This window comes from Eumetopias jubatus, unplaced genomic scaffold (assembly GCF_037043125.1).
Source record: "Eumetopias jubatus isolate StellerSeaLion01/CBP00866 unplaced genomic scaffold, mEumJub1_p1.0 scaffold_6, whole genome shotgun sequence".
NCBI lineage: Eukaryota > Metazoa > Chordata > Mammalia > Carnivora > Otariidae > Eumetopias > Eumetopias jubatus.
In genome coordinates this window covers 117,176,214-117,203,556 of record NW_028274812.1, presented here as the reverse complement: position 1 = coordinate 117,203,556, position 27,343 = coordinate 117,176,214, and the positions used below count along the sequence as shown (strand labels likewise).

At 46.9% G+C, this 27,343-nt stretch overlaps 1 protein-coding gene across 6 annotated transcripts; it reads right to left on the bottom strand.

Moving 5' to 3' along the window:
* Positions 1-1,407: 1,407 nt before the first annotated feature.
* Positions 1,408-27,074, bottom strand: TCP11 (t-complex 11). Of its 6 annotated transcripts, XM_088024024.1 has the most exons (10): positions 27,062-27,074; positions 20,995-21,132; positions 18,172-18,301; positions 12,794-12,914; positions 5,297-5,517; positions 4,223-4,359; positions 3,748-3,965; positions 3,477-3,658; positions 2,533-2,696; positions 1,408-1,813 (listed from the first exon to the last, which is right to left on the bottom strand). In XM_088024024.1, the coding sequence occupies exons 2-10, from the start codon at positions 21,116-21,118 to the stop codon at positions 1,581-1,583; spliced, it is 1,530 nt and encodes a 509-aa protein (XP_087880150.1). In that variant the 5' UTR covers positions 21,119-21,132; positions 27,062-27,074; the 3' UTR covers positions 1,408-1,580. The 6 variants fall into 6 exon arrangements, with proteins under 6 accessions (XP_087880150.1, XP_087880148.1, XP_027976444.2 ...); XM_088024022.1 differs by lacking the exon at positions 27,062-27,074 and having other exon boundaries at positions 20,995-21,118; XM_028120643.2 differs by lacking the exon at positions 27,062-27,074 and having other exon boundaries at positions 18,172-18,268; positions 20,995-21,118.
* Positions 27,075-27,343: the final 269 nt, after the last annotated feature.

Below are 27,343 nucleotides of genomic sequence, written 5' to 3'. Positions count from 1 at the left end.
AGTCCTTTTCACAGAGGTCCCTTCAGAGCACCTCTGCCTTGAAGATGAGGAGGCTTCCAAAATGTGGACTTTTAAGAAATTCAAATTAATCATTGCAAATCAGAGAATCCATCTTGGCAAGCTTCTCTGTTTATCAAACATGCCCTTTTTCTGGGCTTCCCATCCTGAAGATGTCTATCCAGGTCCTCCAGGGTTTCTGGTCATGGCCACACTGTTGACCCAGCTGTGTCACCCATCTCTCTAGAAAGGAAGTCAGTTAGGAACCAACCCATGGCTGATGGAACTCAAAATGCCCCTTCTGTTGTTCTTCCCAGATTCTGTGTGTTACAGGCAGCCCCCTCCATTCTCGAAATGGTGAGAACATTGTTTCTCTTCCCATTACCTTGAGAGCACATAGTGAATGTTCATTTTCTCTTGTCCATTATTTAAAAAGGGCCAAATCTAAGTGGAACATTTTCCTCATTTTGCTGTACTAGGTTGGGCTGGTCTGTGGCAGTCAGCCTGAGGAGGATGGGCTGGATCTCTACAATGCCAGAAGGCAAGCCCGGGCCCTTCCCAGAACCTCTCTCGTTTGTGATGCCAACAGGCGCTCACAACTCCAACTGCCAACAGAGCCCCGGACTGGAAAGGGGAAGAAGGACGGCCGCTGTACCACCTCTAAATGCCCACGTTGCCTCTGTCAGAGCGGGGTGTGTAAGCTTAGACAGGAGGGAACAGGAAGCTCACGCAGCAGGAGAACAGGACCAACAAGAGACTTAATGCAAGTCAGTCACTGACCAAACAGTCCAGTCCAAGCCTCCCCCCCTCCCCCCCCCCCCCCCCCACTCCTGGAGAGAGGGAAATCCCATGAACTCGGAGGCGTGCCCTCTACAGAACACTTGCTCACAGCAAACAGGCACTTCCCCGCGGCCTCAGTTTGCCGCCTCCACCCCCACCCTCCCCACCCCCCACCACCCCACCCCCCCACCCCACCCCCCGCTGCAGCCCCGGCCACAGAAGCAGCAGCTGAGGCTCTTACTATTTCCTGATTGCTTGCTGTATCATTTGAAACCTTCAGGGGAATTTGGTCCTGGAAGTGAAGTTTCTAAGAACTTTTTTCAACCATGCCCAAGTCCAAGCTGAACAGGACAAAACAAATTTCTGACTTCCAGAGAAGCCCTTCTACTCACACTTTGGATAGTTCTACAGACTTCTCGGAGCCCTCAGAGAAATGCTTTACCCGTAGAGAAATGATGCTAGCACCCAGGTGTCTTGGCTTCTCGGCTCTGCATGCTGAAGGGAGCACCGAGCCCGTGGGGGCAGACTGGGGGTCTTCTGGCTTCTTGGCTAGTTAGGGGCCCAGAGCACAGGGCCCAGACACAGCCACGGCACAGGAAGAGTGGAGGTTTGCTTGCAGTGCAGAAGTTTATTAGTGAATGAGTTTGGGCCAGTTGGTGCTGACATGCTGCTCACTTCAGCCCTGGTGGCCCGGCTGCGGGAGGGGAGGAGCCTTCCTGCTCTGATGTTTAACTGGTGAGGTCACCCCAGGAGAATGCCGAGCTCTCTCCAGGTCCGAGAGGCCAGGCTTGGGGCCGGTACATTCACAGAGACTCCACCTCGGCTTCCAGGGCCTGGGCTGGAGGGATGAGGGTTTTTAGGATCTCTGTGTAGTAGGGGCCAAACACCTTCTGATTGTGATGCGTTAGGCTGACAAACTTTTGGCCCAGTTCTGCCAGTTCTGCTTCAATGACAGTAAGGCCTCCGGGGAGGTCTAACAGGGATCGCTGCACACCGAGGACCAGACAGCATTTGAGAAACAAATGGATCCGCTGATCTGTGAGCGGGGAAGAAGCAAGCAACTTTCAGGGAGCCGCACAGCCCCTCCGCTCTACTCACTCAAGTTCTAAGTCAACCAAGATATTTACTAGCCCACCCACCTGGAGATTAGGACATTCGTTTTGTTCGCGAAGGGGGCCGCTACCTAGTTCCCAAGGACAAAGCAAAGATCACAAATGAGTGGGCTAGTAAATTTCTGACTGTTCCAAAGATGACTTAAGCCTCTACCAGTAGATCCTGGTGAGTTTCTAACATGAGGATCTTAGACTGATCCTTTGGATGGCTGAGGTTAAGAGCAAGGTCAAGTTCATGCCCTCCCTTCCAACAGGGATGAGACCTTGCTGTGGGAACATGTCCTCCAGCTGATTCAGCATCAGCTTCTTGTTGCTGGGAGGTTGGGGGTAGATGTCATGTCTTGGATTATAGTCAGAAAATGACCCAGAAGTCCAGGGATGACTTAACCGGATTAGGTAAACAGGATGTCCTACCCAGAAGTCATGAATTTCTGGGTGCAAACCTTCCTTAGAACCAGAAACATTCTTTAAACTTAAACTGAAAGGAATATATTTTCAATCCAGCATTTTGAAAAAAACCAAAGCCTAAACAGTGACTTGCCCAATGATCCTGCTTTTTATTGTTAAATGGTTCAGTAACTGACTTCCAGGGATAGGATCTACCTCTCCCCAAAACGTTCTCACCCCCCACAGGCATGCTCACCAATGACGCTGCGGACACAGTTCTCCTTCTTGGCAATGTTCTGGAGCTGTCCCAACAGAGATGCTGTGTTGTCACCGCTCAGAGCAGCCAGGCCCATTTTCTTGAGGCTTTGATGGATTTCCTGAGACACCTGTTCACTCACAGTCCGCATAGCCTCTTCAGGCCTAGACCATGAAGGAGAATAAGCTGGTACCCAGCAGATGGCCCTGGCAGAGGCCCAGAGCCAGGGAAGCCCCATGCCAGAAGCTGGGCCCCCGAGGGAGACTCCCAGCCGCCCTCCTGTCCTCACCCCAGTCCCCGGCAGCAGCAGGACCCAGCGGGTAGGCTCAGTATCTTCACTGTTATGCTCCAGATCCCGACTATTCTCTATATATGACACCATGTTCTACTTCTTAGAAAACAAGATAGACTATAAAATCAACTCTGGACAAGAGTTTAGTATCCACTCAATTCTTCAGCCCCATGGAATTTATGTATACATGTGCATGTACATTTTTAAGACTTTCTTGGTCATTTGGTCATGGTCATTTGTCCAGCTGTCACCAATTACAGTGACAAACCTGGCCTTCTGATTCCTTTTTTCCTCTGGTGTGACAGCCTGCACACAGGCGTTCGATGAACATCGCTGACTGACTAATCAACTCCTGGATATACCTAAGACCAGTCCACTGGCCGGCATCCCCTCAAGGAGAGAATGGTTGCTTTGTAGAAAACAAGATCGTGACTCATTTGGTGGTAAACTATCCTCCATACTGCCCTCTCTGGAGGAAAGCTTTACTTCTCTTTGTCACGAGTCTCAAGACCATTATGGGAAGGCATCAGTGATCCCTGTGGATGGTTCCAGTCTTTGTGGCCTGCCATCGAATGTAAGCGATCGCTCACTACCCAGCTCCGTCTTCCCACCACGCGTTACCATCTCTCTAGAAAAGCTCTACGCAGCTCACCTGGAGTCGAACTCCACCATCAGGTTTTTGGTTATGCGTTTCAGCTTGTCCACAAACCTAGGTGAGCCGAACAAAACACTGCCAGAGAAGCTGCTGGCCACCAGCAAAACTGAGGCCAGGACGGTCAACTGGTGCAACTGGGACTCCAGCTCCCGCAGCCGGGTCCTGTCCATCAGCAGTGTCTGGGGAAGCGGGGAAGAGGCTGTCAGGAGGGGCCGGTCCGGGTGGAGGCCCCGGACGCAAAACGAGGCGATGCCCTCCTCGGGCCTACCTCAGGGAACTCTTCATTTGCAGGGTCCCAGAGAAGGAGGTTCAGGAACCCCTGGGACAGCACCATCGTAGGGCTCGGGGGCTCCGGGCTGCCGACTGCCTCGTTCGGAGAGGAGCAGGCCACAGTGGCAGAGTCGGAAGCGTCCGGGCAAGTCGGAAGTGGCGTGGTGAGGTCTGCGGCCGCTTGGGTCAGCCACTTGGTGGTGTGGTCAAGGAGGCCTAAGACAGGAAGCGAGCGGGCAAGCACCCTGGGCGTCCGCATCCCTAAAGCTTCAAGACTAAGGTTCTTTTCACCATCTGCTCCCGGGCAATAAATAAATGCTTTGGTCTGTCTTAGATGACTCTTCCTTTTCCCTCCCCCTACCTGAGGAAGAAAACTTTCTGTTCCCAAGAGACAGAGTACTCTCTAACATCACAGAAGTCAGCCCCACACCAGGTCCCATCTTCTCACTCTGGCCCTCAGGTTGTTTACATACTGGGCTGTTTATTGAGGAGTTCCTGGAATGTCGCCCGTTCGTGCTGGATGGAATGTTCCTGCAGGTGTGGTTGAAGGCTCTGGATAGTATAGTTCACCATGTCCATTTTCATCAAGCCCAGAACCTGGAAGATTCCTCTGACATAAGAGAAAATAAAATATACTATGAAAGGAAATCTAGTGAGAGGGGACCCTACAGAAAGTGTCATTAAATCATTGTGTTCCAGAGTGAGGAGGAGCTTTAAAACGAGTCCCACCTCCGGGGAGCCTGGGTGGCTCAGTCGGTGAAGCATCTGCGTTTGGTTCAGGTCATGGTTCCAGGGTCCTGGGACGGAGCCCTGAGTCGGGCTCCCCGCTCAGTGGGGAGCCTGCTTCTCCTTCTACCTGCCCCTCCCCCCACTCATGCATTCTCTAATAAATAAAACCTTTAAAAAAAAATTAGTCCCATCTCCTAAATTGACAAAAAATGGCACTGTGACTGAGAGGACTCAGGACCCCAGGCCCAGAGTAAGTGAATGGCAGAGTGAGGAACAGAGAAGTCTCTGGACCTTGAAGCCTCCAGGCTAGCTCTCTTTCCACACAATCATTCTATCATCCTTTTTAAAAGGTAGAGTCAGCAAAAGGAAACACACACCAGCAGGCTAATGAATCTTTCTGGGAAGTGGGACTATAGGTGATGACATATCTGAAGCAATTTCTGGGCTAATCACTCTTTTCTATTCTTTTCTTTTCTTTTTTTTAACTTTCTGGGTCTTGGTTTCTCCAGCTATTAAATAGGGATAACCTCCCATCCCTGTCCCCTCACACTGTGTAAACTGCAATGAGAAAATCTGGGGAAAGGATGTTTGAACTCCTTGGAAGGATCACATAATGTTTTATGATATGATGTTATATAGGAGGCCCAACCAAACTAAGGCCATCTTTGGGAGAAAAGAAAAAAAGCTAGCAGGCCAGCAAGGAGAGGAGGACTGGTTAGGTCTTCAGTAGGGGAAGACCCAGCCAAGACGGGGCCAGAATGGAGTGTCTGGCCCAGGGACTGAGGCAGGTTTCGAGGGACGGCAGTCAAGTTTCACACCTCAGTAGCAGAACAGGGTCTGTAATGTTCTCCAGCTTCTGCACTGCTTCGTCTCGAACTGGCGCGCACAGCAGAGTCATCATGTCGAGAATGTACTTAGAGAGAAGAGGGACATTCAGGGCCCCGTGTTCTGCTTTCCGCCTGAGGAGCTCCGTGTCCAGCGCTTCTTCAATCTCACTCTGTAGGCGGCTCTGGCGCGGTAAGAGCAGTGAGAGCAGGATCTGCCCAGGAGACAAAGTCAAAGGGGGGGCCTTCTGTGTGGGGCCCCAAACCTTCTCTAATGCACAACCCCTTTAGCCAAAGACATCAGCCTGTCTTTTAGGGACCAAGAAGTGGGGTCCCTAAATTTTCCAGAGAACGTTATTTATCTTTGTTGAGAGGCCGATGGAGTTCAAGGCCTTAGGGCATCAATACAGCCGTGGTGCATCATTTTCTAGGCAGAATGAGATGAAGAGACAAGTAACATCAAGGAGTGTGATAAAAGAAATGCAAAGTACAGTCAATATAAAATATACATCACATGGTGATGAGAGATTCTTAATTTTATTTTATTTACTTTTTTTGAAAGATTTTATTTGTCAGAGAGAGAGAGAGAGAGAGAGAGAAACACACAAGGAGAGGGAGAGGCAGAGGGAGAAGCAGGCCTCCCGCCGAGCAGGGAGCCCGATGCGGGGCTCGATCCCAGGACCCGGGGATCATGACCTGAGCCGAAGGCCATTGCTTAATGACTGAGCCACCCGGTGCCCTGAGAGACTCTTAATTTTTAAAAAAGAGTGGGCTTTATTTCTTTATTTGAGAGAGTGCAAGTGCTCATGTTGTGGGGGGAGGGGCAGAGGGAGAGAGAGGATCTCAAGCAGACTTTGCACTGAGCATGGAGCCCGACAAGGGGCTCGATCTCAAGACCCTGAGATCACGACCTGAGCCAAAACCAAGAGTCAGACGCTTAACTGACTGGGCCACCCTGGCGCCCCAATGCGGGCATTTTTTTTTTTTTTTAGATGATTTTACTTCAAAGAGCAAGGAAGAAATAGGCCAAGGAACAGTTAAGAGGCTCTGGAAATAGCCTATTAACCCCAAAACATGATTTCCCTGTGAAGAGAGGCTCTCTTATTCATCTCTGTGCCTCTGTAACATACAGAACGTGGTGGGGGGTGAGGAGTGGGGTTCAATGAAGAGTGTGTTGTCAGAGCAAGATGCCCAGCTATTTAGCTTCTCCACGCTCTCTACTGAAAATGGTAAACCATGCCAGTTATGGGCTGCAGGCTCTTAGCGCCAGCTGCGCCCTTCAGGGCAAACGAAAACAGAACCAAGCCCTTGAACTGGTTTTCCTTTGCCGGCTGGCACAATGGTAAGTTTTGTTAGCAGAGGGTGCTAAAAGAGAAACTGCACAGGGAGAGGGCTTCCTGCCTGGCTCTGCTGGGCTCCTCCGCAGCAGTCCCGCGGCACCACGGCTTTGCTCAGCTCGAATTACTGTGGGGTCCTTCTCCTGACTGGACCCTGACTGATATAAAATCGGTACTATGGGTGAGGCCTGACTCAAAAGGCCCTATCTCCGTTGGACCTGATGAGCAGGTGTAGCAAGTACTTTTGATGCCTTAGGAAAACGTGCAAACTGCAGGATGGCAGATAAGCCCCATAGAACGTCAGCGGCCTGTGGCCTCAGTGAAGGTGCTAGAGCTTCAGTGGTCTGCACCTTATCAAGCTATTCCCTCCCAGGTGAAAGACAACTCGCTGAACTTCAAACCACCCACCATGAAAAAGAACGCACAGTGCTCATAGGCCTCTCTGGATTTCTGAGGGAACACAAACCACGTTTGAGTCTGCTCCTGCAACACTCATTTAGAGTCACTCATAAGGCTTCCAGTTTCAAGTGGGAACCAGAGCAAGAGCAGGCTCTGCAGCGAGTCCAGGCTGCATACAAGCTGTGATGTCATTTGGGCCATGCGACCCAGCAGGTTCAGTGACACTTAACATGTCCCCAGCAAGTAAGGGCGCTGTAACAGCCTCTGGCAGGCGCCAAGAGAGCATCACAGCAAGCCCTCTAGGACTTTAGGGCAAATCTATGCCCTCTTCCGCAAATCACTATTTGCCTTTTGAGAAACGGTTTCTGGCTTGCTCCTGGGCTTTTGCAGAAGTAAACATCTCACCGTAGGATACGGGGTGGCTGTGTGGCCTGAGCTTCCCATGAGGAACTAGGTGTTGTCTGGCCCACTTAACCATAAGATGAGGCCTGTCCCACAGCAATCTATCACCAGATGAAATGGCCTAGAGGAGACCAAACATATACTGAGATAGGACAGACCTACAGAGCAGAATAGAGAGCCCAGAAGTAAAACCTGGAGATGTGATCAAATAATATTTGAAAACAATGTCAAGACCATTCAATGGAAAAAGGACAGTCTCTTCAACAAATGGTGCTGAGGAAATTGGGAATCCACAAGTGAAAGAATGAAGTCAGGGGCACCTGCATGGGTCAGTTGAGCATCTGACTCAGGTCGTGATCTCAGGGTCATGAGATTTCTGCACTGAGAGCAGAGTCTGCTTAAGACTCTCTCAGGGAGGGGGGCCTGGGTGGCTCAGTCGTTAAGCGTCTGCCTTCAGCTCAGGTCATGATCCAGGGTCCTGGGATCAAGTCCCACATTGGGCTCCCTGCTCCGCTGGAAGCCTGCTTCTCCCTCTCCCACTCCCCCTGCTTGTGTTCCCCCTCTCGCTGTGTCTCTCTCTGTCAAATAAATAAATAAAATCTTAAAAAAAAAAAAAAAAGACTTTCTCAGGGAGCCTGGGTGGTTCAGTGGGTTAAACATCCGCCTTCCGCTCAGCTCATGATCTCAGGGTCCCCGGATCGAGCCCCGCATCAGGCTCCCTGCTCGGCGGGGAGTTTGCTTCTCCCCCTTCCCGCTGCCCCCCCATGCTCTCTTTCTCTCTCCCAAATAAATAAATAAAATCTTTTTTTATTTATTTTTATTTTATTAAGATTTTATTTATTTATTTGAGAGAGAGAATGAGATAGAGAGAGAGCATGAGAGGGGAGAGGGTCAGAGGGAGAAGCAGACTCCCCGCTGAGCGGGGAGCCCGATGCGGGACTCGATCCCGGGACTCCAGGATCATGACCCGAGCCAAAGGCAGTCGCTTAACCAACTGAGCCACCCAGGCGCCCCTAAATAAATAAAATCTTAAAAAAAAATCTTTCTCCTTCTTCTGGCCCTCCCCCACTCTCTAAAATAAATAAATAAATCTTAAAAAAAATTAGGTTGGACCCTTACCTTACACCTTATAAAAATTTTAACTTGGGGCACCTGGGTGGCTCAGTTAGTTAAGCGTCTACCTTTGCTCAGGTCATGATCTCAGGGTCCGGGGATCAAGCTCCAAATCAGGCTCCCTGCTCAGCAGAGTCTGCTTGCCCCTCTCCCCCACCGCCCCTGGCTCATGCTCTCTCTCACTCTCTCTCTTAAATAAATAAAATCTTTAAAAAAAAAAAATTAACTTGAGGCACCTGGGTGGCTTAGTGGGCTAAGCCTCTGCCTTTGGCTCAGGTCATGATCCCAGAGTCCTAGGATCAAGCACTGCATCAGGTTCCCCACTCAGCGGGAAGCCTGTTTCTCCCTCTCCCTCTGCCTGCCTCTTCCCCTGCTTGTGCTCTCTCTCTGTAAAATAAATAAATAAAATCTTAAAAAAAAATTAACTCAAAATGGATCAAGGACTTAAACAGAAGAGCTAAAATTCTACAACTCTTAGAAGAAAATAAAGGGATAAATCTTCGTAATCCTGGATTTGGCAAGATAGGACACCAAAGGTAGAAGGAACAGGCTAGATCAGGACTTCATCAGGAGTAAAACTTTTGTGCACAAGACACTCTCAAGAGGGTGAAGAGACTACCCACAGAATGGGAGAATATATTTGCAAATCACTTACCTAAGAAGGGGCTACTATCTAGAATACATAAAGAACTCTTACAACTCAACAACAAAAGACAAACAACCCCATTTGAAAATGCACAAAGGATTTGAGTCAACCTTTCTCCAAAGACAACCCAGACCTTGGGCACTAAGCACAGGGAAAGACGCTCAGCACCATTAGCCATCAGGGTCATGCAGATCCAAACCACAGTGAGATTCCACTTCACACCCACCAAGATGGCTATGACAAAAGAAAAGCAGCACTGGGGAAAACGTGGAAAAGCTGGAACCTCATACCTTGCTGGTGGGAATGTACAGTGGTGTGGCCACTGTGGAAAACAGTTTAGTGGTTTCTCGAATTCAGCAATGCCACCCCTGGGTATATGCCCCAAAGAGCAGAAAACAGGTGTTGAAACACAATCTTGTACACGAATGTTCATAGCAGTACTACTTGCAATAGCCAAAATGTGAAAGCAACACAAATGCCCATCAACAGATGAATGGATAAACAAAGTGCAGTATATCCGTACAATGGAATTTTACTGGGCTATAAAAAGGAATGAAATCTGACCCATGTTTCACAACAAGGATGAACCTTGAAAACATTATGCTAAAGTGAAATCTGCTACATACAAAAGGACAAATATCTTATGATTCCCCTTATATGAGGTACCTGGGGTAGCCAAACACACAAAGTATAACAGAGGATACCAGACACAGGAGGAGGAGGGGAATGAAGAGTTACTGGTAATGGGTACAGTTTCTGCTTGGGAAGATAAGAACATTCTGGAAATGGATAGTGTGATGGTCGCACAACGGTGTGAATGTACTTAATGTCACTGAATTTTAACACTTAGAAATAATTAAAATGGTGGGGCGCCTGGCTGGCTCAGTTGGTAGAGCATGCAACTCTTGATCTCAGGGTCGTGAGTTCAAGCCCCACATTGGGCATGGAGCCTACTTTAAAAAGAAAATAACATGGTAAAAATTTTGTTATGTATGTTTACAATTTTAAAAATCCAAAAGATATAAACAACTAAGCTCAAATAAGACACCAATCCCCAGGGGAGGATGAGCCAGCCACCTAGTGGCAGATGATTTCTTTGAACCTCTTCCATCGTGGAGGGGGCAAACTCACCCTCACTGGAACAGACACATATTCTGGATGTGGATTTGTCTTCTCTGTCTGCAATGCTTTTAATGAGCACCAACATCTGTGTACTTACAGAATGCCTTACCCACCGTCCCGGTCCTGGCATGTCCTTCCTATACCATTGTATCTGATCACGGAGCATTTCAGAGCAAAGGAAGTGCAGCAATGGGTTCATACCCACATACCCCTTGAATCAACAGGCCTTAACTGAAAAGCAGAATGGCTTATTGAAGACTCAATTACAGCATGAGTTGAGGGAAAATATCCTGAAGGGAAGAGGTTATGCCTTATAAATGCAATATATTCTCTGAATCAAAGACCATTATATGGTGTCGTTTCCCAAAGCCAGAAAACATGGTCCTGGGAATCAAGGGCTGGAAGTAGGACTGGTTCCTTTTACTTTTATACCTAATAACCTACCTGCAGAATTTCTGTTGCCCATCCTGCCAACTTTAGGCTCTGCCGATTTGGGAGGAATGCTTGCATTGGTCCCAGTGAATGAGAAGATGAGACTGCACCTGGCCATTTTGGGTTCCTTATACCACTGAACCAATAGGGTGAAAAAGGGGTTCTCCTAGTGGCTAGAGAAAATGATCCTGAGCACGGAGAAACCAGGTTGATGCTACACAATGAAGGCAAGAAGATTCTGAGGTTCCTCTAGTACTTCCACACCCAATGATAAAGGTTACTGGGAAACCACAGCAAACATACAACAACAGCAAAATGCTGAAGGACTCAGACTCTTTGGCAGGGAAGGTTTGGGTCACTTCGGCATATAAAGAAATCCAACCAGCTGAGGCTTGGGCTCAGGACAAGGGAAATACGCAATGAACAGTAGAAAGAAGCCATGCAGATCCACCATAGCCTTGTGACCAAGTACAGAAACAAAGACTGTAAGTTTCTCTTTGCCTGTCACAGGCACGGGTTTGTCTAGGCTGACCATTTTCTTCTTCTCTCCTTCTCTTCCCACTATTATTTTACAGATTGGTTGTGAGCAGTTAACTTTACAATTAGGCCTTAAGTAACAGAATATTCAGCGGCACCGTGACTGAGTTTGATAGCAACCGGCACAGTAGCTGTTGGAGCTGTGAGTCTCCTCATTGTATGGAAAGAACGAGAACTTGTAAGGCAACTGTATCTTAGCAGGTAGAAATAGAGATTTTTTTCAAAAACTGAAATGTGTGTGGACGGGTGCGTACGGAAGCTAAGCAGCCAAAGGAGGGGAATGTGACAGTTACCAATTCATTGTCTCTCAGTTCCAAATCCATCATTCTCTTCTCTGCTCTGAGAAATGGAGTAAGTCCTTTAAATATTTTTCCTTCCCCAGGTGGCACAATTGTTAAGCTTCATCTGTAGAGGGCACTATTAGTTTTCTGGGCTGCATAACAAATTACCATAAACTTAGAGCCTTCCAACAGCACACACATTTCTTATCTCACAATTTCTATGGGGCAGGAGCCCAGCCGCAGTTTAATTGTCCCTCTGCTCGGGGTCTCACAAGGTTGCAGTCAAGGTGTGGGCTGGGCTACATTCTCATTTGGAGGCTTGACTGGGGAGGACTAGGCTACCAAGCTCATTCAAATCGCCGGCAGAATTCGTTTCCTTACAGCTGTAGGCTTGACGGGTGGATGCTGCCCTCAGATCCTAGGGGCCAGCTGCATTTCCCTGCCCCCTGCCCCTCTCCAGAGGACGTTCACTGCATAGCCATCTGCTTCTTCAAGGCCGGCAAAAGGGTTTCTCCGTTCTGCTAAGACAGGAGTCTTACACAGTGAAATGTATTTCTAGGTGCAACACGCCAGCACCCTTGCATACTGCTTAGAGGCAAGTTACAGATCTCGTCCACGCTCAAGGAGAGACGATTATACAAAGATGTGGATCGCTGGTGGCGGGGGGCTCACCTTAGGTTGTGCCCACCACATACTACAAAGATGTCGCAAGGGGCAAGAGCTTCTCTTCCTGGTTCTGGAATACTCACTTGGCATGATGCACTATGGGTGTGTGGCTTGGCCAGTAGCTGGCTCCTGCAGAGCAAGTGGCTCCTTTTCCGGGGCCAGGCTCCTCCTGCACGGGCTGCTGTCCCAGCCCCCAGGCCCTGCATGGTGGTCAGCAGCACACACGGCCTCCCCAGCACAGCCATGCCCTCTCCGGGTCCTTGCGTCTTCTCTCAGCCCTAGGGATATGTTGTATTCTCCTTCTACCTGATATTTTCAACTACTTTATAGAGTTCGCTTCTTACTAGTTCAAAGCTCTTGTTTCTTCAGTTCCATGTTATAATAATTTTTATATTAAAACTTCCTTGTTGAAACTACCGTATGATTTCTGTCTACGGATTAGACTCTGACTGATTCATGGACCATGTTCAGTTTGGATCTGTCAGCCACTGACATTCCAATGACCTTGGGGATGTCTAGGAAACTTACATCTACAGGTGGAAGGTAGGTCACTCACCTCTTTAATTTCTTTCAGAAGTTCAAGAGCACAACTGAAGTCTGGGGGAGTAGCTGACAATTGCTCTTTGAGATGGTCCCAAAAGGCATTGTGCATTGTCTCCTTGACCTTGCCTTTCAAACTGCAAGAGGGTTAAATGAACAAATTACTTTCTTTACCCAAAAACTGTTAGAAGGTCATTATCTCCTAAGGCCCAAACAAACAGCATTTGATATGACAAAAGACCATCATACTGACAGGAAACTGGGACAACTGCAACAAAGTTGAATAAGCTGGGGTCAGACTTGGATGTCAAGGGCATCAGTAAAAGCTCTCCGGAGGGCTGCTCATGATTCCAAGGAGCCCTCCCTCTGCAGCAGGAAGAACTCTCCAGGGAGATCAGGCCAGCTTTAGCACCGATTTGCAACTAGCCTAGATAATATGTGACTTAGTTTCCATTTATGCATACATACAGCAATGAACAAAAGGATCTTTTATTTTCTCACAGTCCTAAAACCTAGAAAAGGATTATCCTTCTTTGATAATACTCGAATATCCATAGGTATTTCTAAATCAGCGGATCTAAAACTCAATTCAATATCTTCCCCTTCCAAACCTGTTCCTCCTGTAGTCCCAATCTCAGGGGCACTACCAGGTAGCCAGTCATGGAGGCCAGAAAGATCAGTCATTTCTTCTTCTAAAAAAAAAAAAAAAAAAATAGAAGCAAAGGCAATTCATTTTAGAAAGGATAGTCTCTTCAGCATGTGGTGCTGGAAAAACTGGACCTCCACATGCAAAAAAATGTATCTAGACACAGACCTTATACCTTCCACAGATGGATCACAGACCTAAATGTAAAAAGCAGATACCACAGAAGATAACATAGAAAACTAGGTGACCTTCGGTTTGGCAATGACCTTTTAGATACAACACCAAAAGCATGACGATCCATGAAAGGAAAAATTGGTAAACTGGACTCCATTAAAATTAAAAACTTGTGCTCTGTGACAGACACTGTTAAGAGATGAAAAGACAAAGCACAATCTTTGCAGAACATATATCTGATAAAGAACTAGAATCCACGGGGCGCCTGGGTGGCTCAGTCAGTTGAACATCTACCTTTGGCTCAGGTCATGATCCCAGGGTCCTGGGATGGAGTCCCACGTTGGGGCTCCCTGCTCAGCGGGGAGTCTGCTTCTCCCTCTCCCCTGCCACTCCCCCTGCCTGTGCTCGCTCTAATAAATAAAATCTTAAAAAAAAAAAGAACTAGAATCCAAAATATACAAAGAACTCTTAAAACTCAACAAGAACAGAACCCAATTTTAAAATGGGGAAAGATCTGAACAGACACCTCACAAAAGTCATCACACATATGGCAAATAAGCATATGAAAAGATGATCAACATCATGTCATTAGGGAGCTGCAAATTAAAACAACAATGACATACCCATCAGTATCTATGAGAATGCCCCAATCCAAAATACTGACACCACCAAATGCTGGTGAGGCTGTGGAGCAACTCTAGGAACTCCCATGCACTGCTGGTGGGAATGCAAAATGGTACAGCCACTCTGGAAAATAGTATGGCAGCTTCTTACAAAACGAAACACACTCCTGTCATATGATCTATCAACCGTCCTTTGTATTTAAGCAAATGAGTTGAAAACTTGTGTCCACACAAAAACTTGCACAGGGAGGTTTATAGCAGCTTTATTCATAATTGCCGAAACTTGGAAGCAACCAAGATGTCATTCTGTGAGTGGACAAATAAACCGTGGTACATATTGGGTAATGGGATATTACTCGGCATTAAAAAGAAATGAGCTATCAAGCCTCAAAAGACATGAAAGACTCTTGAACGCATATTGCTAAGTGAAGGGAGCCAATCTGAAAAGGCTACATATTGTACGATTCCAATTACAGGACATTCTGGAAACCAGTGGAGACAGTAAAAAGATCAGTGGTTGCCAAGGATTCGTGGGGCAGGGAGAAAAGGGTGAACAAGTAGAGCACAGGGGATTTTTAGGGCAGTGATATCACTCCGTATGATACAAAAATACATGACATTATACATTTTTCAAAACCCAAAGAATATACAAAAAATGAACCCCAATGTAAACTATGGACTGGAGTTAATAATAATGTATTAATACTAGATCATCAACTCTAACAAATACTAGATCATCAACTCTAACAATACTAGAGACTCACTCTGAGTGGGCCCCAAATTTAGATTCATCAGATTACCCTTATCTAAAGGTGTTCTGATTACAAGATATAAACAACGGTGGAATCATGTGCCACAGAGGATGGGCTGTGTGGGAGCTCTGCACTTTCCGATCATTTTTTTCTGTAAAACTAAACTTCTTTAAAAAAAATGTGTATTCATTTTCAATTTAACTTTAAAAATTTTAAAAAGGAAATGCCAGGAATTAATTTTCCTCTCAAAGTTTATTTAAACGATGACCCTAACCTGTAGTGAGACTCCTAAGAGAAAAAGAACCATTTGAAAAGTCTGAGGTTAGACCTAGTCATTGCCAAGTAGCTACTGGTGTTCTTGAATTAAACATCCCCCCTTAAAAAAATACAGTAAAGCATCCTCCATGTAAAAATATAGTAATGCATGCTCCATGTAAAACAAACAAAAAACAAGCAATAAGAAGATGAATAAAACAAAACGTCAAAGTTGCTCTCACAACACACCACTCTCAGTCCTCAGAGGTAAGCACCTATGATCTGTCCGATGGTCTAAGGTGTACTCGAGTCGTTCTCACTCTTTCTTCTCCCATCTATCCAATCCATCTCCAAGTTCCAGCAATTGTGTTTCTTAAATACCTCTGGAATCCATCCCTTCCTCCCATCATCTCTTACGTGGACTACTGCAATAGTCCATTCACTGGTCCCCCTGCCTTCAGTCTTGTCCCTTTTTTATCTGTTCTCCACCAATTCATTCCAAAATCAAGGACTTCTGAAATGCAATTATGACCGTGATGCCACGCTCGGGTAAAGTCCTTTAGGGGCTTCCCCTCACCAGCAACATAAACCACTTATGGGACCCTTCCGGACACTGCTCTGCCTCCTTTTCCAGTTTATCTCCTTCTATCTCATATCTTGTACCCAGCCACACCAAGGTACCTGTAAAGAACATACCATATTCTTGCCTCTGACATAGTTTCCTCTGCCGGGAACATTCTTTCCCACCTAGACCATCTGGGCAGCATTTATGCCTCCTCTAAGACTCGACTCAAGTCTTCCTCTGTGGGCAGATCTTCTCTGACCCTCCTTAAGCAATTGAGCACTCTCATGAAACTCTATACACAGAACCATGAGTCAACTGATCAGTCTCTTCTGTTATTCAACTGTCCTCCCTACAAAAACTTCTGACAGTGATGACAGTGCTTTGTTTATCTATAGCTACATCTCCGTCTATCCCCAGCACTCAGCATCTTGCCTGCCACATAAGGACTCAATATACGCCTGACGAATGAATGCCCAAACATGGGATTTCCCTTCGGAGTGGACGACTGTTAACACCATCCTATGCACAGAGAACCAATTGCCAAAAATGAGTCATGTCAAACTCTATTTCAACCTTTTCCCCGATATAAATTCTGCATGGCCTTACATGAAAACCCAGCTCTGACTGGTACTATTTCTCCTGCTTCATTTCTCCCTCTCTCATGGCTTCTACCCGCCCCCCAAGCTCCCTCGCTACTGCCCCTTTAACAGATCTTCATTCTCCCAGTTTCAATTGTTTCTTCTCTTCTGTCGTCACAAACATATCTAAACAGTGAGGGAGATGTTAGGACATGTGGGTTTTGGGGAAAACCTGGTCCCGCAGAAGCTGTGCTTGGCACCAGGCAAGGCCAAATCAGAGCACGAAGAGGAGGGGAAGTGCGCGCCTTAGAGAACGGCACCTGAGTAAGAGAGTCCCGGAGGCTGCCGATCACAAAAGCATTTAAGGAAACTGATCACAAGCTGCCCTCATTTATCTATTGGTGGGAAATTAGAACGGTTTTTAAAATCTGACATTGATTTTACCCATTTAACTGCCAATAAACCAGCAGAGCCATTCAATTCATACTTCCCAAATGGTTCTCACTTGCTACGATGTCAATATAACTAAGAATCAAAGGGAAGCTTGACGGAGGTGGGAGAGCATTATTTATCAAGAGTTCTGATTCTGATTCATAAATTAAACTGACTTATGGGGGCGCCTGGGTGGCTCAGATGGTTAAGCGTCTGCCTTTGGCTCAGGCCATGATCCCAGGGTCCTGGAATGGAGCCCCTCGTGGGGCTCCCTGCTCAGCAAGGAATCTGCTTCTCCTTCTCCGTCTGCCTCTCCCCCTCGCTCATACTCTCTCTCACTCACTCTCAAATTAATACCATCTTTAAAAAAAAAAGAAAATTCATATTTTTATCATCTGTGGTCACTTAAAAGACTAATTGGAAGGAGCTATGAGGCAGGCAGCCAATAGGATGATCCCAAAGAGCTAAGAGTCCTGATATTCACACTGGTGTAATCTCATCTCCCGGAGTGTGGGCGCAGGTAGCCGAGGTGCTGGGATGTCACTTCTGAAATGAGGTAACAAAAAGTCTGTGGGTTCTGTCTTGGGCACCATCTCTCACGCCCTTATTTTCTCACTCACTCTGAGTGAGGGAAGCCAGCTGCCATGTGGCCCAGAGCTCAGGGAGGCTCTGGTTAGCACTCAGCACACTGACTACAACTAGAGCAGGAGACACCATTAAACCGAGCCCGGATCTGTGACCCACAGAAACTGTGAGATAACAAACACTCGTTCAGCTATTAAGTTTTGGAATAATTTGATGGCAACAATAGCTAGCTACCACACACTACTTCCTCCACATCTATCGGAGAAGATCTGAAATCCACCCTACGGGTATTTTATTATTAACAGGGGCTCGCAAAGTGAACATTCCAATAATAATTACTTTGGCTTATTCACTAGTTAAATAACATTTGCTTCTTAACCCTCTAATACTAATAATTATTACTCTTCTATTTAGGTTGTTGTGCCCTCTTAAAGTTTATATTCAAACACTGTATTTTTCCCCAGTTTTATTGACTATAAATTAGATTATTAAATAAAAATGCTTCAAATCTGGTCAGAAGCCATGAGTGCTAAATAGCTATGCCAGGATGAATAAAATGGGAAAATCAGGGTGCCTGGGTGGCTCAGTTGGTTAAACGACTGCCTTTGGCTCAGGTCATGATCCTGGAGTCCCGGGATCGAGTCCCACATCGGGCTCCCTGCTCAGCAGGGAGTCTGCTTCTCCAACTGACCCTTTTCCCTCTCATGCTCTCTCTCATGCTCGCTCTCTCAAATAAATAAATAAAATCTTTAAAAAAAAATGGGAAAATCAGAAGAGCTGGTACCTGCTTGGAGGCGAAACCTTTTCTTCCATGTGGAAATCATGATTCATTCCAATCTTGTTGCTCAGCTTAGAAACGTTGTCAACTGTATCTTTCAGACCTGCGACAGAAAGATCCTCAGGTGTACACATATCTCCATTTCAAAAAAAAAAAAGAATTTATGGTGGACACAAGTCATTCTGAATTTCTATTTTATTCAGAGACTCACTCTGAGTGGGTCCCAAATTTAGATTCATCGAATTCATCTTACACGAACTCATTTGACTGTTCTAGTCATTTAGGTTTTCTGAACTCTGTGCCTAGAGCAGTCCAGCATGGGAGTAAGGGAGGACAAAGAAGCTATTTTATAAATAACAAAAACTAATTACAAGCCTTTCTCTTGAAAAGTAAAATAATAAAGCAGCAAAGAAACAATAATTTGTAATTTGCAAACATAAGCATCTATCTAAGGGTGTTCTGATTCTGCTCTCCTTTTCCTGCTTCTGATGAAAGTTAAATTCCCCATATAGATAGTACTGAAGGGCACCAGTGTCACCTGGTCTCAAAAAGCAGGAGTTCCCAGGTGTTAGGATTTTACAGGCTACTGACATTTCCAAAAAGATTCTGAGCAATTGACGACAACTTGCCAATGTTTTGTTTTACCAAGTGTGGACAGTGAGACAAGCAAATAAAAAAATCCACTCTACCACCACCAAACCATCATTACATAAAAGAATAGCTTAACCTCCAAAAAAAACCAGAACCAAAAACAACCCCACCCCCCCACAAAAACAGAAAGGTAATATTGTCAGAATAAATAGGAGTCCTGTACACTGAATCAATTTAGCTTTGGGAAAAACCCATTACATCTTTATTTCCTTTCACTAAATATTGTGAAGAATTTTGTCGTAAACCAGCACTAGCATTTGGGACCCACTGTTCTGAGTTCTTACTACAGACCCAGCTGAGCCCATTCTCACATAACAGGCACAATACTCAGAATGATCACTTGGTATGTGGAACAAAGTTGCACAAAGTAAATCGTGTTTTCTCATTCTCTTTCAATAGCACTTCATAATTTGTCCACAGAAAAATATCTGGTTCCGAGATATGGAGGAGATATAAATGAACAAAGATCGGCCATGAGTTGGTCACTGTTGAAGCTGGGTAATGAGTAAACGTGGCTCATCATACTGGTCTACTGTTGTAAATGTTTAAGTTGTCCATAAATAAGATTTCAAAATGTAAAAAGGAAAAATAGTTATTGTAGAAAAGAGGTTACACAGAATGCCTTTATTCTTAGGAGATACATGATGAAGTTTTTAGAAGTCATGACCCTAACTTTCAGTAAGAAAGGACAAAAATACTTAGAGAGAGAGAGAGAGCAAGCGCAATGTGGCAGAATGTTAGCAATGGGGCATTCACCATTTTTTTTTTTGTTTGCTTACTTTTCAACAAAGTTGAACTACTTTGAAATTAAAAATTAAAATAAATAAAATGAAAATGTATGGGTAAAAGGTGATTGCAAATTTACCAAAAGCCACTGAGCCCTTGCTTAGGTAAACATAAAGATGAACTGAACCTTAAGTGGACAGTTGAAGTTCCCTTTATTTTTGCAGCCTCTCCAAAGCCTTTGGTTTCAGCTAAAATGGCAAAACCCAGTCAAATATGTAAACAGACAATCCATTAACTCACTAATGCGAAATGAGAAATAAAAGAAAATCTTCCAAGGGAGATTGAGTTATAGCAGCTTACTGAAGCACTGAGGGAAAGATTATCCACAGAAGCACTTCCCAACTACAAGTCAAAGTTCAGAGCCTACTTTGACAAGATTGCTGCTCCCAAGTACCGTGGTGCTAGGCAATTCCCAACAGCTGTAAAATTCAGGAAAGGGGAGGGCCCAGAGAGAAATCTGAGGGAAAATGCAACTAGATTTTTAAAATCCAAATCCCAAGGACAAAGAAATTTTCAACATGATACAGTAACTAAACAAGTCAACCTAATCTACAAAATGTCAAATTCTTTTTTTTTTTAAGGGGTAATTTGGTTACTCACTTTAGGGTGATTTTACCTATGGATTCATTTAAAGAGCCACCCGAAGAACTCAAATTGTTTACACTGTATTCACAAAAAAATTGGCATTCACCCCCACATCAGGTTCGTTCCTATCTAAATAAATTCCTACGCACCAATTTGTCACTTTGGGGGCCATTCTGTTAGCCAGCAGCGACCCCACGTGGCCACAAGAGAAACAAGCGGAATTCAACTGCAGAGTACCAGGGCCTTGAACTAATTTTTCCCATTTTAATCTTCAAGAGTTTAACTCGAGTTAAACTCTTACATGTGGACAGGTCTTCAGACTGATGCCTGTTTAAATTCTCTAGAGATTACTAGAAAAGAAATGCCGGAGGGGTCCCCGTGAGGTTCGACCTACGCAAGTATAGAAGAGACCTGTGACCCGCTAGGAACATAAAAGTACAGAGCTCAAGAACAGAAGCCCAGAGCCGTAGAACTCCTAGAGTCCATGCGGCGCCGAGTGATTCCCATCCAGGATCACTTGGGTTCTTTGAAAGTACCCCAAGGGTCCGCCATTTTCCACCTACAAATTCAAACGACAACAACGGTGGCGGCGAACGCGCTTGGCCTCGAATGTTGTCAGGTCCAAGCAATCCCGCCCGGGTCACTTCTTCCTCCTAGACCAACCTTCGGGTCCACAGGGGGCCTAGGGCCTGTAAGCAGGGACTGGGTCGGGGGGAGACGAGGCGAAGGGCAAGCCGAGAGGCCGGCGGGCCCTTCCTCTTCCGCCCTGCCCCAAGCCGGGCGCCCCCGGGTGGCGACGGGACCTACAGGCGGGGTGGGCCTCGGGGCCGCTCCGGTCTTCCCGGGTCGGTGCTGACGTTTCGGGCTTGCAGGACCGGCACTCTGCATCGCCTGGGTCCTTCAGGGGCACTTTCTCCTCGACGTCCGGCATGTTGCGGATGGAATCTGGGTTGGGGAGAAATGACGCGCCGTTGGCGTCGGGGAAGGGGGCTCTCCAACTGCCGCCGGGGGGTCCGGAGCCCGGCCCTGCGCGGCCGACACGGCCAGACCAAAAGCGCAGGGTGGGCAGCTTCAGGGCCTCTCGGGGCACAGGCGGGACAAAGGAGCCTGGAGGAGGGGTGCGGGGACCCAGAGGTCAGGCCCTGGGCGCGCAACGAGGAGGCGGCGCGGGGTGCGGCCCTCCTCGCCCGGGACGCCCGCCTCGGGCCCTCTCCGGCTCCGGCAGCAGAGGGAGCCCTCGGCGCTTCGGGTCCGCGCCGCTCACCTCCTCCCCGGCGACGGGCCGCCTGCTCTGGGGTCGGCGCTGCGGCCGCGCAGCCTCGAGGCCCGGGTCGAACCAACCGCGGCGCGGCGGCGGGGGGGCGGGCGGCCGGGAGGGGCCTGACGGCACGCGGAGGCGCCCGGGCCGACCCCGCGTGCACCCCCGCCCGCCCCGCCGGGGGCGCCGGGTGGGAGAGTCGGGGCTCTGAGAACAAAGCGCCGCCCGTCTCCCGGGGCAACGGGCCGGGTCACGTGGCCACCCAGCAGTCCGCCGCCCGCCGACGCAGCCGGGCTCGTGCTGGGTCGTCGTGGGCGCGAAGGGTTCCGTGGTCTCCGGGGCCGATCTCTGCCTGGCATCTCCGGACCCCCACGAGAAAGATGACCTGGAACTACTTAGGGAGAGAGGGAGCACGGTGCTTTGTTTCTTTTCAGCCGGCTCCTGTAGCCCGGGAAACAGATCCACACCCAGGAGGGTGGTTTCTTTTTAGCACATCCTAGGGCATCGTGACAGCCGGGCCGTGCTACCACTCTTCAGGTGTGGAAACCGAGACCCCTGGCCAGCGGCCGGTCCGTGGAGGCTGAACCCCTGAAGTCCTGGCCTGGGCTCTGCTTGGACCTGGGGGGTGGCCCTCCTACGCCTGCCTCCGGGTCTGCCCTGTTGCCCCTAAAGTGATGTGAGGACCTGGAGTGACCACCCTCCCCTCCAATTCCTGCACTTTGGGGTGGGGGATGAAAAGGAAGTGTCCACTGCCTACTCTCCTATCTTTATTAACTGACTTGATTTCTTACAACAAAAGCTTGCTTTAAAAAAATAAAATAAAACATAAGATGAAAGTATTGCCTGTAAGAAATCAAGTTCTTATTATAACCCGTCTTGTTAATGTGGAATGTGGATTTTTCTTGCACAAAATTATGAAGCGGCCTAAGAACCTTTCCTTCCTTCCTTCCTTCTTTCCTTCCCTCCCTCCCTCCCCTCCCTCCTTCCTTCCATCCTTCCCTCCCTCCTTCCTTCCTTCCTTCTATCCTTCTTCCCTCCCTCCCTCCCTTCCTCTCTATGCCTAACATGGAGCTTGAACTCACTGCCCTGGAGATCAAGAGTTGCGTGTGAGTTGCTGAACACATGTCTGCAAAACGGGCAATATGTGCAGAAGTCCACTCTAGGGGCGCCTGGGTGGCTCAGTTGGTTAAGCGGCTGCCTTCAGCTCAGGTCATGATCCCAGGGTCGTGGAATCAAGCCCCACATCTGGCTCCCTGCTCAGCGGGGAGTCTGCTTCTCCCTCTGCCTGCCCCTCCCCCTGCTTGTGCTTGCTCTCTCTCTCTCTCTGACAAATAAATAAATCTTAAAAAAAGAAAGCCCGCTCTACCCTGAGGTCAAGGCATATATGATGGGAATGGCCTAGTAAAGTTACTGTTTAGCCGAAGCGTTCTTAATCCAGTACATGTTAAACCTGCCCCTTACCGCCCCCCCCCCACAACCTTTCCTGGTATTTCCCTCAGAGATGTTAACTGTGAAGCAGGCTGGCCTTCACCCCAAGCTGAGAAGGTAGAGAAATTGTCTGACTTCAGCAAAGAGGTCAATGAAAATGTGATTCTTCGTTATTACATGGGAGATATTTAGGCTAGGTCTCAAGAAAAAAAAAAAAAAATTCCAGAGTTCTGTTTGGGTGTTTTTATTCTGGGAGAAAGTTTCCAGAATGACACCAGTTCATTTGCCCACAAAAATGGCATTGCCATAAAACTTTCCCTGCTGATGCCTGAAATTGCCTCCAGCAGTTCATTCATATACATTACACAACCTCTGTAAGTGTCCTCTTAATACCCAAATTCTCTGGAAGGGGCAGTGGGAAGAAATAGCAGTGTGGGAGCATGTGGGGGTGGGGTTGGGGACTGAAGCCAGTAACGGAGTAAAGGATGGGGGTGGGAGAGAAAGACAGAATTAGAGTTTTCCCAGGGTCAGCCTGGGGACAAGCATTTCATGATCTTTATCACTAATAGTTGATCAGAACCAACTAGGCAAAGTTAAAAGTTGAGGCGAATAGAAAGATGATTCAAGAGATATGCCCTCCTTCCCTTTGGGGTCTTAGTTAATAATAACTGATTTTTGTTTAATGATTTACAAAATGTTTTTACATTGCAAATCCATATGCTCTGCAGGCAATCCTACCTGTTCAGTATGCAAGGCGGGTGTTATTCTGCACCATTTAATAGATGAACAAACTGGGAATCAGAGAGATTTCAGGGAGTAACCGAAAGTCATGTGGCAAGCAAGGTCTTGATGCTCAATCCTATACTTTTTCTTAATTCACCCGACCTCCCTGACTCTAGCTGAGAAGCTGTATAAACAAGAAAATATAACTAACATAAAATGGTTGGTAAGTACCAGAGCTGGGGGTACAGACAAGAAGAGATACTGGAGGTCAGAGAAAGGACGAGAGATCTTCCAAGATGTCGGGGTCAGTTCGAACCCAGCCTTTGGCCAGGATACTAAGCAAGATTGTGTAACCGATTTGGTTTTTGGAAATGGGTCCTTTGTTCAGCCTGGTTCCCTCTCAACCTCAGGACCCTCTTTAAACTCTCCTAATGGGTGAAATTGGGTTTTCCACACATGTCCACTATTTATCAGGAATGCCCTTCCTGAGTGACTTAGCACCTTTACCCTATGAAAGTGTACATATCTCAAAGACCCATAAGACAAGTATTTCTCGAGCAACCCAAGGACAGAAGTAAAAGCCCCGTTTCCACTCACACTGTGTAGTCCTGGGTTCTCCTTTCATATTAAAATATCATATGATTGAAAAAATGAAACAAGACGAAACCAGAGAGGGAGACAAACCATAAGAGACTCTTAATCTTAGGAAACAAACTGAGGGTTGCTGGAGTAGAGGGGGGGTGGGAGGGATGGGGTGGCTGGGTGATGGACGTTGGGGAGGGTACGTGAATTGTTTAAGACTGATGAATCACAGACCTGTACCCTGAGGCAAATAATACATTTTATGTTAATAAAAAAATCATATGATTTTTGGGGTGCCTAGGTGGCTCAGTCAGTTGAACGTCTGCCTTCGGCTCAGGTCATGATCCCGGGGTCCTGGGATGGAGACCCGCGGCCGGGCTCCCTGCTCAGCAGGGAGTCTGCTTCTCCCTTTCCCTCTGCCCTCTACCCCCGACTCCTGCTCTCTCCCTCACTCTATCTCAAATAAATAAATCTTTTTAAAAAAAATCATATCACTTTTATCTTCCATTCACAATATATCCATATTTGTCTCAATACTAAAGTCAATTTTCTTTCCTCAAATCTTTGAGTAGAATTCTTATTCCAGAAGGAAGGGCTTCCTAAACTCGCTGGCACACCTCCATATACCCCTATGGGTTCATACGCCCCAGATTGAGAAGCAGTCTAAGGGAATCTCAGGCCTGCAGCTAGAATGTTCCTGCTCCTCAACCACTTCCCCACATATGTGAGCTTTAACCCAAGCCCAACAGTATGCTCTGTTTCCATTTGCTAAATACTACCCTGGGTATGCTACCATACAAAAGCAATTATACAGAGAGTTGGTCCTACCCACAACGACATTCTGAAAGAGGGGTTGATATAGACAAAGATGTAAGAGGAATACTCCTGGATGACTGTAAGAGGTACAGAACCACAGAATTAAGAGGAATCCTGAATATGGATCCGCTAGCTTTATAAAACAAAACAAAATAACAGAAATGAAAAACACTCATTTTACAAAGCATCTTAGGCTCGGTGAAGTTAAATGACTTGGCTAAGGTCACCACCAGTTTATGGAAAAATACAGGACTAGAACCCTTATCACAGTCTGTGTACTCTATAATATAAAGGGCTAAGCAAGAGTAAAAACTAATACCGTAAATAAATATTTGCATTTCCTAAAGAAAAATGTAAATGACAGGCCATGGAATGGAAAAAGTAAGAGACAGAATTACATAGAGGCCAAGCCTGCAAGTTCAGTAGACTATACTGGAAGATAAACAGTCAACTAAAGTGGGTAGGGACATGTAAATACAGGGTGGGACATTTAAATGAAACCATTTGGAGTCATGTAAACTGGGACTGACTTCATTATAGCCTCCCTTATGGTACAGAACCGCATGTCAAAACTATTTGCTTTAGTCTTTTGATAAATGTGTTTTCTTCATAGAACCAAAGAGGAGTGTGAGAAAGGTTTTGGTAATCTGGGGGCAGTCTGGACATAGCCCTTTGAAGCTCAAAGTGAAGTGTGATGGATGGGGAAACCATTACAAGTCTTTTAGGGGGCTCAAAGAGAGGACAAAGAAGATTCTGGCAGCCTCATTAAACATCCAGCTTGTTTAGCCACATCTCACTCTACCAGCAATACGTAAGAGGCCCTTGCTCCTTCCTGCCCCGGGTCTTTGCACATGCTGTCCCTTCCCTCTGGGATCCTTCCCGTTCCTCTATCCGCCTCCTACCTCACTGACTCCCTCTCATTGTTCAGGTCCAGCTTGCAAGGCCTAACTTCCTCAGGGAAACGTCTATGAACCTCCTTCGCTTCTCTCAACACCCCCTATGTTGTCTTCATAGCCTTCACTACAGTTTGTAATTAGATGTTTGTTGGTGTAATTAACTTTATTCAGTGTGGAACTGTCCCACCAGACCATAGGCTCTCTGAGAGCAGGGACGGTCTGCGTTTCATTTACCACTGTGCCTGGAGCATGGTAGATGGCCAGTCCCTAACGAAAGCATGAGCAAACAGCCATGTAGAATGAGCCACGGCTCCCCACACACTGGAGAGGCCAGGCAAACTGTCTGTCCGGACCCGGTTTCAGTTACCAGCGTCTGTCTTTCTCTTTTTGTCTCAGACACGTTTCCTCTTTTTCCATCTCTCCTCTGTCTTGGGAGTCTTTTAAACCCTCAAAGACAACGTCCGAGACAAAAGGAAGGGTGTTTAGGGTCCTGTGACGGAGGTTCCCCCCACCCTGAACCGGAAGGTGGCGGTAGGGGGCAGTGGCACCCTGGGAGTAACTTCCAGAAGTAGGCTCCTGGTGAGAGAGAGGGACTCTCTCTCTTTCTGTAGAGCAAGCCAGGGTCAGCTGCAGCCCAAAGCCACAAAAACTGACTTTAAAAGTCCTCCTAAGAGCTGCGTCTTTTGACTCCCCAAAACAATCCAGCCTTGTGCCCCAGGACACGGCGCGAGTTACACACTTAAAGCAGTTTCCACAGAACCGCATTCAGTTGGTTTTAAACTCTGGGGAAACCTGGCAGCCTCTTTGTGGGTTTTTTTAAAAAACTAGTTAGAGGGACAATTAAACCTTTATGGGCCCCAGAATGTACCTATGCAGACATAAATAAGGATCATTCTTCATCACCAGAGAGAATCTGCTTTCTGGCAACAGAGATATTTTTCTGCATCACAAGACAGAGTTGAGCTCACACCTGAGAGCCTTTATGATGAGGGCAGGTGACGGGGGGTCAGCATGGGCAGAGGTAGGAACTTTGACCATAAGTTCTCAAAATGGACACATTGCAGGCCTTGGGCTTAGCTGGTCTTAAATAAATCACAAACTCCCAAAGCCTCCCCAGAAAGCCGCCCAGATTTTAGGCCAAGAAAACTCATCTTGCTCCCCTCCTGCCCACCGCCCCCCCCCCCCCCCCGCCTTGTGTTACTTTGGGCCAAAATGGTCCATTTGTCAAAGAGCCCTGACTCTTTTATTCCCACTCTTACAACACAATACAATGCATTCACGTATTTACAGTGCAGTGTCCTTGAATGGTCGGATGGCTTTTTTTTTAATCCAATAATATCATTAAATGCACCAGGGGGCTAACTTCTTAAAGGCACCTTTGAGTAAACTCTTTTGTTAAGTGAATCAGTCTTTTGTAAGGCAAATCATCAGCCAACAATTTGTTTTCCAAATC

What these genes read in the sequence shown, in the direction of transcription:
- TCP11 (XM_088024024.1), bottom strand. Translation starts at nt 21,118, where the DNA reads ATGCCGGACGTCGAGGAGAAAGTGCCCCTGAAGGACCCAGGCGATGCA. An exon ending in TTCTGAAAGAAATTAAAGAG is followed by an intron (nt 5,518 to 12,793) that starts GTGAGTGACCTA and finishes TCTCCTGGGCAG; the next exon opens with ATCCTGCTCTCACTGCTCTT. An exon ending in CTGTGTCCGCAGCGTCATTG is followed by an intron (nt 1,814 to 2,532) that starts GTGAGCATGCCT and finishes CCCCGCTCACAG; the next exon opens with ATCAGCGGATCCATTTGTTT.